The following is a 13,339-nucleotide window of genomic DNA, read 5'->3' as shown; positions in this document are numbered from 1 at the left end:
ACAGTATGTCATGTTGGTAGCCTAAATGTAGGCTCTCCAAAGCACCAATTTAGACCTTGTTTATCACCAACTGGACCATGCATGGTCTTTTAGATTTCACACTGTCACCTGCTGTCTCTTTCCTCAAAAGCGTTGGCTGTGAACTCTAATTCCCAGGACAGCCTTCGGCGGATGCGCAGCGTCACTCGTTTTGGGATCCCGCGTAGCCAGTACAGGAACCCGTACGGTAACAAAAGAGTCCCAACAATCATAACCCCGCCTGTTCGGTGGATCCCGTAACACAAATCGAGAATCTTACGCCGCGACGTCACGGAAAGGATAGCCAATGGTAAAGTGCTGAATTTGTAGTAACACGTCATTGTACAAGTACAGGAACCGGTCGGGACTCAATCTCAGAGTCTTCCGTCTCTCATTCTGTTTGCCCGTCAGCATTTATCACCAAATGTTGATGTGAATCGATCTAAAACAGTCTAAATATCTGTCTGAATTCGTCTGGACCTACGAGCGAACACACACGAAAGGTGAGTAGCTCCATTCTGTCCGCCTGTGGGAAGTCGCAAAAGTAGGCCATTCGGTTTGTGTGTCAGGGTAACTAGCGGACAGGGAGATTGGGTTGGTCTGTTCAATAGGCCTGCTCTTCAGCTACATGTTGCTATGTCTAGATACGCGTGCTGTGTTCATTTATTAATCTTTGAGGTGTATTCAGTGTTTTGACTTTGCTTATCGTCAACCTACCCCTCAAATAAATCATTCTGCTAGCTAAAATAGGCGTGGCTCTAGTAGCCTATCGTCGATTTAAGTCCCCGACTCACTAGTAAACGGTAGAAAATGTAAAATATTTTATTCAAGATTTCAATTCCTTTTCAGCCATGTCGTTAGCCGACCCAATGTGATTTGGCTTAAAGCTTCACTGCACAGCTGTCACACCACTAAGTGTGGATACACTTATCATTAACTAGCAGTTGAAATGTCAATTTTATTGATATATTTATTGAGATATTTGGTTTGATACTGTTTGATTTTTGTTTCCTACACCTTGGCATTTGGGTTTAGCTCAGATTACTTTTAAAATTTGATATCGAGTAGCCTACAGCTATGAATTCAACCCATGATTCTAGTGAAAGGGAGATTAGGCCTGTAAATGGCAGAAGATATCATGTGTGTTCATATGTCGTATAATCAGGGAATCAATACTGCTGTCTTTTGCTGACAAAGGTTCTCTACAGCAGGTTGACTCTGAGAGGAAGGATATGTGCGTGCATGTGTGTGTGCGTGTTTGAATGAAATTAAATGTTCCCCCATCAGGTTCAAGTTTTTATTTGTTCGTCCATTTGTAGATTTTGTTTGCAGCAGAGCCATCCATGTGACACATAAATAGCAGAAATAGACAGTATACAAACAAGTAGGCATACTCAAAGTTCCAGCCATCACTCACTAACTAAGCCACTTAGACGAATAGGCAAGATAATATAAACGTTGCTTCTATATCTCCATATCAGTAATAGCTTAAGTGAACAACTGGAACAGATAGTTCCTCTTATGTTACCAGTGATCCAAGAGGAGACGTGGATCATCAACAAGATAATTCAACCCACAGTGTACGCACTCTTGTCAGGGGAGATTATCTATCTGAAAGAATTTCAGCTTGAACAGAAGGTGTGGCTGATATTTGTGCTGTGCTACCAGACCAGTGTGTAAAAATATCTCGGGGAATCACGCACAGAACCACGCCAAGCAGGTTTTCCAGTGACACCCATTATCGTCAGCCTTGTCCCAGTCGACGTAAGTCGACGAAACAATAATTGAAGCTAGAGTTACTTTGCCACTTCAGTCAGTGGCATAAGAAGGAAAGACACACCAGGGTACATATTTTTGGAGAGATCGTTTCATTTTTCGCTGACACCCGTTATCGTCATCCCTGTCCCGTCTACGCAAGTCGACGAAACAAGAGAAGCAAGCGGGACTCTGGTCAGTGTCAAACACACTCTTTGAGAAGGAAAGGGAGGGAGGATATTTTTGGGAGATGGTTTAGCAAACTTTCTGACTCGCCCCGCCGGCTTGGGCTTTTGGAGCCTACTTGGAAAAACATTTCCCAGGACTAGCTCAGCAGTTAAAAGACCTACTCTGTCTTTACCTTAACTCGGACCGCCCCCCCTCTCTCTCTCTCCTTTTTTGAATCAATGCAGCAATGGCGACCTACCAAGAGTTCATCCAGCAGAACGAGGAGCGCGACGGGGTGCGCTTCAGCTGGAACCTCTGGCCCTCCAGCCGGCTGGAGGCCACCAGGCTGGTGGTGCCCGTCTCCTGCCTCTTCACCCCGCTGAAGGAGAGGCCCGACCTGCCGCCCGTCCAGTACGAGCCCGTCCTCTGCAGCCGGGCCAACTGCAAGGCCGTGCTCAACCCGCTGTGGTGAGTGTTTGGTGAGGTTGGGTGGGTGGTTGGGTGGGGTGGGTGGTTGGGTGGGTGGTTGGTTGGGTGGGTGGTTGGGTGGGGTGGGTGGTTGGGTTGGGGGGTTGGAAGCACACAGTTTGAGACAGATTCCAGTTTTGAAATGGATTCTCAAACAGTGGAGGCCTTTCGTTTGGCATTTTTTTCATTTTTGGTCTAATCTAGGTCTAGGATATAGTATAGTATCTGTGGAATCTTTTGAAACTGGCCCAAATTAGCTTCTTTTTTTGTACCATTGTGATCCATCTTATCTATCTAGCTATCTAAACATAATCTTGACTACAGTTACCCGTTCCACTTTTTTCTCCTCTCCTTTGTTGAGAAAAAAAAGATCAGGGACATGTTTACTTTGTGCATGTGCGCCAAATCTCAGAGATAGTACAGTTACTGAAAGAACAGTGTGTATAGTATCCTGCCTATCGGTCTAAGAGTGCCGTCCTCATAACAAAACAAAACGATTTCACATGTAGCACCACGCGAGCCCGAGGCGTTTGTTCTACCAATGTAGAATGGCATGTGTCTCAGCATATCTCCAGCCTGACCCGACAAAAGCTTTGCTCTTCCCTCGGCAGCCAAGTCGACTTCAGAGCCAAGATATGGGCGTGCAACTTCTGCTTCCAAAGAAACCCGGTGAGTACACTGCACCGAAAGACTGTCCACTACATTGTCATACAGTATAGCTCACTGTCATGGAAAGAGTGCCATGCACGACAGCCATATATAATACAGCCATAAGACTAGAAAGATGAAAAATCACTAGCACATTACATAATACTAATAATACTACTACTACTACTAATAATAATTGTATTTTATTTTATTTTATTTTATTTATAAAGTACTTTTCATTGAGAGACAATATCAAAGTGCTGAAAAACGATTCAGCTAACGCTGCCTTAGTTCCCAAACGCTTTATCTAACGTTAACCCGATTCCTGGACTTACAGTACAGTACATTACCCTAATCTAATTTCGCTCAAACTAGCTCCTGTAGACTATATAACTTGCCTTCCTTCTGTATTATGTAAGTCTCAGACTATCTGTATGTTGACATTTCTGATAAGAGGCTAATCAGGCCTGTCCTCCTCCTGCAGTTCCCTCCGTCCTACGCAGGCATCTCCGACGTGAACCAGCCCGCTGAGCTCATGCCGCAGTTCTCCACCATCGAGTACATAGTTCAGGTAAATACTTCCCCGGCTGAACTCTGCCCCCCTGATAGCGTCTTCCCGCGGAGACGCCGTGTTCTGTACACGCGCACGTACAAGACGATCCTGGCGAACCCCCCGCCGGCGGGTCTGATAGCAGTGCGACGGGCACCAGGACCGCCGCGTCGCCAGAATGATGCCCGGCTCCAAAAAGTGTCTCCCAGCGACCGGGCGAGGCGGGCCGCTCGCCGGCGTTGTTGTGGATTGTTTGTGTGTTTGTTTGATTCAGGCTTTCCTCTCAGCCGCGATGCTGACTGTGCTGTCCCGCCAAACGACATCATCAAATATGAATGAGATTTTTTTTAAACGAATGGTTTTCAGCCAAAGGCTGTTTTGGAACACATATAGCCTATAGAATCCTATCTAGACCTAATTTGTCAATTTACGATCACCGGCAGAATTGAATCTGCTGTCGTCCGGCGATAACGCATGTATCCAGGAACACAACTCGGCCAACATTAGGTTCAATGACCCAAGTCCAGTGACATACGGTCACCATTTAGCGTCATCTACAGACAACATACTGTAATATCAAACGAATATTAACCGTCCTAAGAGTCAAAGCACGTCACTTAACCCCCCTCTCCTCCTCCAGCGCGGCCCCCCGACCCCGCTCATCTTCCTGTACGTGGTGGACACCTGTCTGGAGGAGGAGGACCTCCAGGCGCTGAAGGAGTCCCTGCAGATGTCCCTGTCCCTGCTGCCCCCCAACGCCCTGGTGGGCCTCATCACCTTCGGACGCATGGTGCAGGTGCACGAGCTCAGCTGCGAGGGCATCGCCAAGAGCTACGTGTTCCGCGGCACCAAGGAGCTCTCCTCCAAGCAGATCCAGGTGAGTTAGGGAAGCGCGCGCGCGTGTGTGTGTGTGTGTGTGTACGTGATCACCAAAGCTAGTAAGGCAGAGAGTGTACTGTCTGTTAATGGGATAGTATGGTATTTTGGTACCCGGGTGGGGGGGCAGGGGTAGTATTGTAGCGGTAGTATGGCTGTAAACGCGCCACGGAGGGCTACAGTATGTGCCGTCTCTACAACGTAAACAAGGGAAATAGTTCCGTTTCAAAAGGAAACTGTCGTTTCAACATTGGGTTTGCAAACAGCCAATCCACTGTAAATGCAGGGAAACCTCAGTGCTATAAAGTATAAATAAAGGTTTGAAATGAAACGAAAACGAAATGGCCTACATTTCCCAGGACGGCGTACCGAGACCAAGTCTCACGTTCCCCGCGTCCCCCAAGAATCCCACGGGGGCGGCAGACTGGGCTCTGGGTCACAGGAAAAGCTGTTCTAGGTCACAAGTTGCTCAGATAGCCGTGGGGCGCTAGGAACACAACAGGTTGAAGAGAGAGAGACACCTGATCCCGGTCATACGTCTCACTACTGACGGGGCCTGAGGAAAACGTGAGAGGATAAAAAGTCCAGCAGACAATGGGGAGGGGCTGAGGTAATGCAGGTCGACTACGCCGGGCCAGACGAGTAATTGATACTTCGCATTGTGTTCCGGGTCAGAGTAAGGGATCGGGTTTCAGGCGGCCTGCATGTGATCGTATTGTTTGATTCAGGTCACCTGCTAGCCTCGGCTGAGGTCAGTGTGTTACATATTGAGAGATTATATTATACGCTGACCCGGTTCCGTGACCCTGTTTGATTGTCCCAGTATCGTTTGAATGCTATTGAAGTTTCATTATGCTATAATGGTGTCAAAGTACCCGAAGCTACTGGGAACAGTAAGCCATAACTCCCTAAAGGCACTCTGCTGTACGCCACACATGCCAACAAATATTTGACAAATGTTCACGGGATCTCGTGTGTGTGTCCGTGTGTGTGTGTGTCCGTGTCCGTGTGTATGTGTGTGTGTGTGTGTGTGTGTGTGTTGCAGGAGATGCTGGGTCTCATGAAGCCAGTGGCCCCTGGTCAGCAGGGTCGTGCTCCGGGCCCCCTGGACGGTGCCGCCTCCTGCAAGTAAGAAGCCCCCCCACACCCTCCCCCTCGACAATCGCCAGTTCAAACTTTTGACGTTCCCAAAAGCGAAGGCAGAATAATCCGGTTCTGAAAACTGCTCCACAACCTTCGGGGCTGTTGTGTCTGACGCCAGCTGTGTCAATGTTATCCCAGGTTTCTCCAGCCCGTCCACAAGGTGGACATGAACCTGACGGACCTGCTGGGAGAACTCCAGAGAGACCCCTGGCCCGTCCCCCAGGGCAAGAGGCCCCTACGCTCCACTGGCATAGCCCTGTCCATCGCCGTGGGGCTGCTGGAGGTACACACACACGCCCACACACACACACACACACACGTATGCGTTCCTACACACTCCTAAACTGAACCTTGTCCTCGCCAATGTGCCACGTGTCACCAAATATACTTGTGTAAACACACACGCAAACTGTGTATACAGTACATACATTATGCATGACATACAGGGAATGAAACATTGTCTCTCTCATACCACAGTGAAACACAGAACAAGTCACAGGCACAGAGCTGAAGTAGAATGATATAAATATAAGTAAATAAGCACAAATTCGCAGTACGTGGACAGGAAGACATTGTTGTTTGTGGTCCCACCGACCGACAGAGCGAGCAATAGAGCTGCTGATCTCAGTTAAAAATATATAAAAATACATCACGAACATAACACAAACAAATTATACACTGTGCGCTATCTCTTTCGTGATATGTCTTGCCAATAGCACTGGTTGTCCATTTGTCCGTTCAAAGGTTAATCTCTTTCTCTTTAGCCTACTTAGTTTCCAGTCGTCAGTTTTTCTGCCAATCTAACCTGTTACCTAACAGATAGCAGAGGTCTGTTCCTAAACGCCGTGTCCTCCATAGCCGATAACTCTTGATTACACAAAACATGACTTCTCTCGCTGCCTGGTCAGCAAAGATTCACTTTCCTAACACTTGCTGGGTTTCTGCAACTTGAATGAATGGGCATTTGAATGAGTCATTTGCAAAGTCATATCCTCAAATACGCTGGCAAGCTTTTGTTTGACCGTTGGACGTCTTCGTCACTAGTGCAGTGCCCGTTCGGAACGTGCCGACTGCTTGGCCTCCGGTGTTGCCGCTCGTAGCCTTCTTGAGAACCGCTCATCCAAACAACTTCACCCTCCATGCAGACGGGCAATACAGAGACTCCTCTCATTATAGTGTGATGACTCGCACGGCGAGTGTGGGGTGTCTTTGAGGAGCTGTTTTTTGGATGCTGGCCCCGACTTAGACCCCCCCCCCCCCCCTTCGCTCTCTCTTCCAGGGAACCTTCCCCAACACTGGGGCCCGACTGATGCTGTTCACGGGCGGCCCGCCCACCCAGGGTCCCGGCATGGTGGTGGGGGACGAGCTGAAGATTCCCATCCGCTCCTGGCACGACATCCAGAAGGACAACGCACGCCACCTGAAGAAGGCCACCAAGGTGAGGAGACGCGCGCGCTAACGTGCTAGCGGAGGAGGCGCAGTAACGCTAACCGATGCTAATATCGTCTCCGTTCTATGCGTGTGGTATGCTCTTGTGCATTCTATGTGCTTGCGGTACGTTCTAGAACACAGAATGTTCAACGGTACATCCAAAACTAGTTTGACATGCACGTCGCTAGCTAAACCTGTCGATAAGCGTTCAGGAACTCAAGCGTTGCATGCTGCTACGGGCTGCGTCCGAGAGCTCTGCCTGCTTTACGTGTCACTGAGCGCTCCCTTACGCTCACTGAGCAAGAGTTATTTTTTTGCAGCTCACTTTAAGTCAAAGTCCCAATGATTGTCACACACCTGAATGTGTGAAATTTGTTCTCCGCATTTGACCCATCCCCTGGGGGATCTCGGGAATCATTTGGTGAGGTAGCTTCCCAATTCCAACCCTTGATGCTGAGTGCCAAGCAGGGAGGCAATGGGTACCATTTTTATAGTCTTTGATATGACTCGGCCGGGGATCGAACACCCGACCTCCCAGTCTCAGGCCGGCACTCTAACCACAAGGCCACTGCATGGACATCTGTTTTTTTGTTTAGGGGTGGGACCTATATCCATCCCACCATTGCTCTCTGTAAAGCGCCTTGTTTTATTTGAAACGCGCTATACAAATAAAGTTTAATTCGATTTGATTTGCAGTACTACGAGGCACTGGCGAACCGGGCGGCGGCGAACGGCCACTGCATGGACATCTACGCCTGCGCCCTGGACCAGTCCGGACTGCTGGAGATGAAGTGCTGCGCCAACCTCACCGGGTCAGTACCGCCCCAGTACCACCCAAGCACCACCTGGCTACCGCCGAACCATATATAGTCCCCCCAATATAGTCCCCCCAATATAGTCCCCCCAATCCGACCCTTTTGCATATGAACCTGCAGAAACTTACCTATATCTAATTCTTAACCTAATGAGATTCTGTAGTTTGTAGACGTCACGCAACCCAGGATAGCCGTTCTTATTTTGCTGTCGCCATTCGATGCCATCCTTGTTTTTTCCGTGGTTCTGCCTTTGAATGTTTCCTGTCTCTCTCTCTCTCTCTCTCTCTCTATCCTCCTCTCCCAGGGGCCACATCGTGATGGGCGACTCGTTCAACACCTCCCTGTTCAAGCAGACCTTCCAGAGGGTGTTCAGCAAGGACTACAACGGGGAGTTCCGCATGGCGTTCGGCGGATCGCTGGAAGTCAAGGTACAACATTTCAGGAACCGGGAGCCGTTGAATACGTTCTCACGTTTCCGTAACGTTTTGACTTTTCTCTGGTGTCTTGGCGACTTTAACGCCGGTGAAGCATTCTGAGCGATCTAACTGAGCGAGCTGACTGGTGTTTTCGTGCGGTGCGCCCCGCAGACATCCAGGGAGCTGAAAGTGTGCGGCGTGATCGGCCCCTGCGTGTCCCTCAACGCCAAATCCCCCTGCGTCTCGGAGAACGTGAGTCGCTCGGGTCACACACACACGCATGCAAACGCACATTTCTTTGTGTATTCATGCAATGTCTCAGTCCCTTTTGATTGGAAGAGGGGAGGTTGTTTTCGACATCGACTCCCATGTGTTGTGTGTGTGTGTCCCGCAGGAGATGGGGGTGGGAGGTACCACCCAGTGGAAGGTCTGCGGCCTGACCCCCTCCACCACCCTGGCCATGTTCTTTGAAGTGGTGAACCAGGTAAACCACAGACAGGATGACGACGGCACACTTTTGATCACACTAATCCACTCTCCGTCAGATTAAGCTTTTTCATCCATTTTATATTTCCCATATATTTACATGGGAATCGCACAGAAAGCAAATCAATACTTTGAATAGGTGTCCTCCCCAGACTGACTCACTTCCTCATTTGAATGATTTGTCATCTGACGGGATTGGGTTGATGAAAGCAAATTTATTAGATTAGATTAGATTAGGGATTACTGTAAATGAGGTATAGAGGAAGGGGAGGCGATATGCATGTAATAATATTTCTAACAGGATCTCGTCACTGCCATTGTCACACTGATTGCTTTGCTGGGAATTCTCATAGTCTGTTGTTGATCTGTTGTTCTGACAGTCTCACCCCCTTGTAGTCTTCCAGACTGATTGTTGTGTATTCTAATGTTGTTTATCTTGTTGCGGTGCAGCACAACGCGCCCATTCCCCAGGGCGGCAGGGGGGCGGTCCAGTTTGTCACCCAGTACCAGCACTCCAACACCCAGAGACGCATCCGGGTCACTACCATCGCCAGGAAGTAAGGCTCCCTCTCTCCTAACACTTCCTCTACCTCTCTCTCTCTCTCTCTCTCTCTCTCTCTCTCTCTCCGTCACTTTCTGTCCATCTCTCTCGCATGCGCTTTTTTATCATTAAAGCAATACATTGCGATATTTGGACCTTTACAAACATGTCTGGTGCTAATTCACCAATTACATTTACTAAAAGTAAGCTGAATCATCCAAACAGTCTCCTCAGAAAGATAATACATTGACATTTATTACCTTTTCAAACTCGCGCCCCCAGGACGCAGCATTCAGTCGAAGTGCACAATGTTGTGCTTAAACAACACAGTAGTAGCTAACTATTCCGGCGTCTATGGATATCATGCGTTTTTTAGCTCAATGATATCATGGCGGACGGAGGTAAGAAAACCAGAGCGAAACATCACAGAGGAAGCCAGAAAAAGAAAAAGACAATCTGATAACTTTACGACAGAACGACAGTGCACTTACTCGCAGAGCCTGTGGGGGCGCAGTTCCGAGAAAACGCTATGTATTGCTTTAACATATGCATCTTAATTCTAGCCTATTTTACTTTTTGAAATGTTAGGTTGCCTTTTAAACATCGGTCCAGGGACAACAGATGGAAACTAGCGTTTAGGCTAACCCTGGCTCATACAATATACAGCTTAACGTTTGATTGGTGTTCATTGTCCCTGATAAGTAAACCAATAAATGGAAATGACTATGCCTAGTGTTCAGTGACAGCCAAGTCAATATTGACCTTGTTATAAAACTGGTTGGGTGTTGAAGGCTGGGTTACGAATTTCTCACGATCGTGCTGACGTGTGCGTGTGTGTGTGTGTGTGTGTACACACTGTACATGCGTCATACCTTCCTCCTCCACTAACCTCCCCTCCCCTCCCTCCTCCCCCCCAGCTGGGCGGACGCCCAGTCACAGATCCAGCACATCGAGGCGTCGTTCGACCAGGAGGCGTCAGCCCTGCTCATGGCGCGTCTGGGCGTTTTCAGGGCCGAGTCGGAGGAGGGGCCGGACGTCCTGCGCTGGCTGGACAGACAGCTGATCCGCCTGGTGAGTGGCGGCACAAACCCGCCAATCGGGTTTGTTTAGCTTCTGGTCGGAACATTGTGTGCCAGCATTCTTCGGTTAACTCAGAGTAGGAGTTGTTTGGTATGTGAAGTATGAATATCGCCTCGAAGAGAGAGGAACTGTTGGATGTTCTGCCAAGTGATGGACGCTGCAAAGTGATTATATAACAACACTGAGCCATTGTTCAACACTGACGTTGTGTTTGTGTCTCCAGTGTCAGAAGTTCGGTCAGTTCAACAAGGACGACCCCACCTCCTTCAAGCTGTCCGAGTCCCTCTCCCTCTACCCACAGGTACGGCTGCCCCCTTGTGGTGTCTTCCGGCGCTGCAAATCGGCTTTTGTAGAAATTCCAAGTGGAATCAAGTCAAACATGATGCATGCAAAGGGCAATCCATGTAAAATTATTTGTTTATAGATTTTTTATTTCTGACTGAAAGACCCTAAAAGAGGTGTCCTGTCCAAAAATGCACTTATAATAAAAATGTTCTTTGTTTTCCTCCACCTTAGTTCATGTTCCACCTGAGGCGGTCCCCCTTCCTGCAGGTGTTCAACAACAGCCCCGACGAGTCCTCCTACTACCGCCACCACTTCGTGCGCCAGGACCTGACCCAGTCGCTCATCATGATCCAGCCAATCCTCTACTCCTACTCCTTCTACGGGCCGCCTGAGGTCAGCCTGCAACCAATCGCTGTCTAGAGCTCCACCAATCACTAACCATCATTACAGGACAATCGCACTTCCTGGTTCCCCGTAGCGCTCCACTTTTGTGCTTTTGCTCAGACAGTGTTAGACCCTGTCTGTCGTTACATTAGTTTAGATATTTCGGTAACTTTATACCATTGTTTATCATTATATTTTCTCACTTGTTCTAAAATGCAGGTTGACACTCCTCCCTCCCCTCCATGTTTGTGTTAAATTGACTGTTGGAGGGGTGTGACAGCGATGTTCCATCTCTCCCCTGCAGCCTGTGCTCCTGGACAGCAGCAGCATCCTGCAGGACCGCATCCTCCTCATGGACACCTTCTTCCAGCTGGTCATCTACCATGGAGAGGTGAGACTCCTGGGAAACCACGCCCCAAACGCCCACACATCACCCTACGAGAGGACCATTAATCTCTATTGCTAATGACGTACTGTAGCACGGACCGATATGAATATGAAATACGCTTTATGCAAATGGGAGAATGGACTAATGGTCCTCTAAAGAGGCAGTTAGAAAAAAACGACACCATCTGCCCTCTGATAACCTCGCTTACGGTCACTACGCTTGGCAATGTCTGTACACTGAGATTAGTTTGGTGCTAACTATGCTATGCTAATGATGCTATGCTAACTATGCTATGCTAACGATGCTATGTAGGCTGTCTCAGTGCTACCACTGACCACACTACTGCTAACACTGCAGTCGCCGGTATGCTAACTCCCTCCCCCCCCCCCCGTGTTGCAGACCATCGCCCAGTGGCGCAAGGCGGGCTACCAGGAGATGCCGGAGTACGAGAACTTCAAGCAGCTGCTGCAGGCGCCACTGGACGACGCCCAGGAGATCCTGCAGACGCGCTTCCCCATGCCGCGCTACATCGACACGGAGCACAACGGCTCGCAGGCACGCTTCCTGCTCTCCAAGGTCAACCCCTCTCAGACCCACAACAACGGCTGGGGACAGGTACGGGGATCTGGGACTCGGGGGGGGGGGGGGGGGGGGTCTAGCTACTCGAGCCCCAAGCGGCCATGAATGGGATCGCGATCTCGATACTCGGATAGATAATCGTACCCTCTTCTTCTCCAGGAGACGGGCTCCCCCATCCTTACAGACGACGTCAGCCTACAGGTGTTCATGGACCACCTGAAGAAACTGGCAGTGTCCAGCTCTACATGAATGCCCACCCCCACCTGAAGGAACTGACCGTGTCCAGCTCTGTAGTACCTGTACATGAACGCCATCCCTCTCCAGAGATCCCTGTTTTGATAGAGGGACCCTAGTAACATTTCCATTGTCCAGTGTGAACTCGGATGGATCCAATTCCTAGTATTGTACCTGACCACAACCATCAATCACACTGGAAAAGCCATATTCATATTAATATTATTACATTATTATTATTATTATTATTATTATCATCAATGTGGATAGATTCCCGTCAGAACCATTTTTTTTTTTACTGACATTCCCTCTCACCTGTAATAATTAGTTTGTTGTAATTTCTTTGTTTTTGTTTGTTTTGTTTGTTCTGATATGCGTAGCTACTGTAGCACTTTGGTGGACAACACTGCTGAAGTTGCTTCTGAGAATGTTTCATGTCCTGACTGTTGTTCATATGTGTGTTTTCCAAGAGAATTGAGCCCCCTAATAGTGAAGATCATGTTCTGATGAATGGACGTCTGCTATTAGTGTTGAACTACTGTTGATAATTGTGAATATGCAAAGACTGGAATTTCAATGAAGAACATGGATACTGTAAACTTATTTTTTCTAACATAGCTAGATCTTATACACAGACACACTTAACCCTATCTGTCACCGTTAGCTTTTTTTCTGCTTTAGCCCATTATAGCAGTTTATTTTCCACCCAAGTCTGTTCCCAACGTTGACATGATTGTATATAAAAGGGAAAACTAATTAATCCCGATTTGATTCTTAATGTTATGCATATAAAGTAGTGTAATATAGTATATTGCCGTGACAACTCATCTATCTGTGTCTGGGTGCTATGCATATGATGTAAAAGTAGCATTATTAGGTGGGTACATTTTCAGCTATAGCTGTTTCTGTGACCCCCTCCCAAAAAAGTGTGATGATGATGTAATGGTGTGTTAGCAGCGGGTAATTTGCATTCACATCACACAGAAACCGCATGTCTCCCATTTTCTTACCCGTAAAGGCATTTTTACATCATATGTGTGGTCGATTGATGGGAAAAAATAAAGTGTCCCATTT

At 48.2% G+C, this 13,339-nt stretch overlaps 1 protein-coding gene across 1 annotated transcript; it reads left to right on the top strand.

Moving 5' to 3' along the window:
* The first annotated feature begins 379 nt into the window (after positions 1–379).
* On the top strand, positions 380–13,076 carry sec23b (SEC23 homolog B, coat complex II component). The gene is made up of 19 exons (XM_084441099.1): positions 380–521; positions 2,187–2,409; positions 3,021–3,078; positions 3,542–3,628; positions 4,248–4,484; positions 5,529–5,611; positions 5,765–5,909; positions 6,906–7,064; positions 7,754–7,869; positions 8,177–8,300; positions 8,460–8,540; positions 8,683–8,772; positions 9,225–9,331; positions 10,233–10,386; positions 10,619–10,696; positions 10,912–11,073; positions 11,369–11,455; positions 11,852–12,067; positions 12,191–13,076. Exons 2-19 carry the CDS (start codon positions 2,189–2,191, stop codon positions 12,278–12,280), a joined length of 2,295 nt encoding a protein of 764 aa, XP_084297225.1. The 5' UTR covers positions 380–521; positions 2,187–2,188; the 3' UTR covers positions 12,281–13,076.
* The last annotated feature ends 263 nt before the right edge of the window (positions 13,077–13,339 follow it).

Source organism: Borostomias antarcticus (genome assembly GCF_949987555.1).
Source record: "Borostomias antarcticus genome assembly, chromosome: 7".
Classification (NCBI taxonomy): Eukaryota; Metazoa; Chordata; class Actinopteri; order Stomiiformes; family Stomiidae; genus Borostomias; species Borostomias antarcticus.
Note: the sequence above shows the minus strand (reverse complement) of the source record. Positions and strands in the feature narration are given on the sequence as shown.

Bases quoted from the DNA above. Each gene is read 5' to 3' on its own strand.
- sec23b (XM_084441099.1), top strand. From the start codon at position 2,189: ATGGCGACCTACCAAGAGTTCATCCAGCAGAACGAGGAGCGCGACGGG. The intron at 7,065-7,753 runs GTGAGGAGACGC...TTTGATTTGCAG, and splicing joins ACCTGAAGAAGGCCACCAAG to TACTACGAGGCACTGGCGAA. The intron at 12,068-12,190 runs GTACGGGGATCT...CTTCTTCTCCAG, and splicing joins ACAACAACGGCTGGGGACAG to GAGACGGGCTCCCCCATCCT.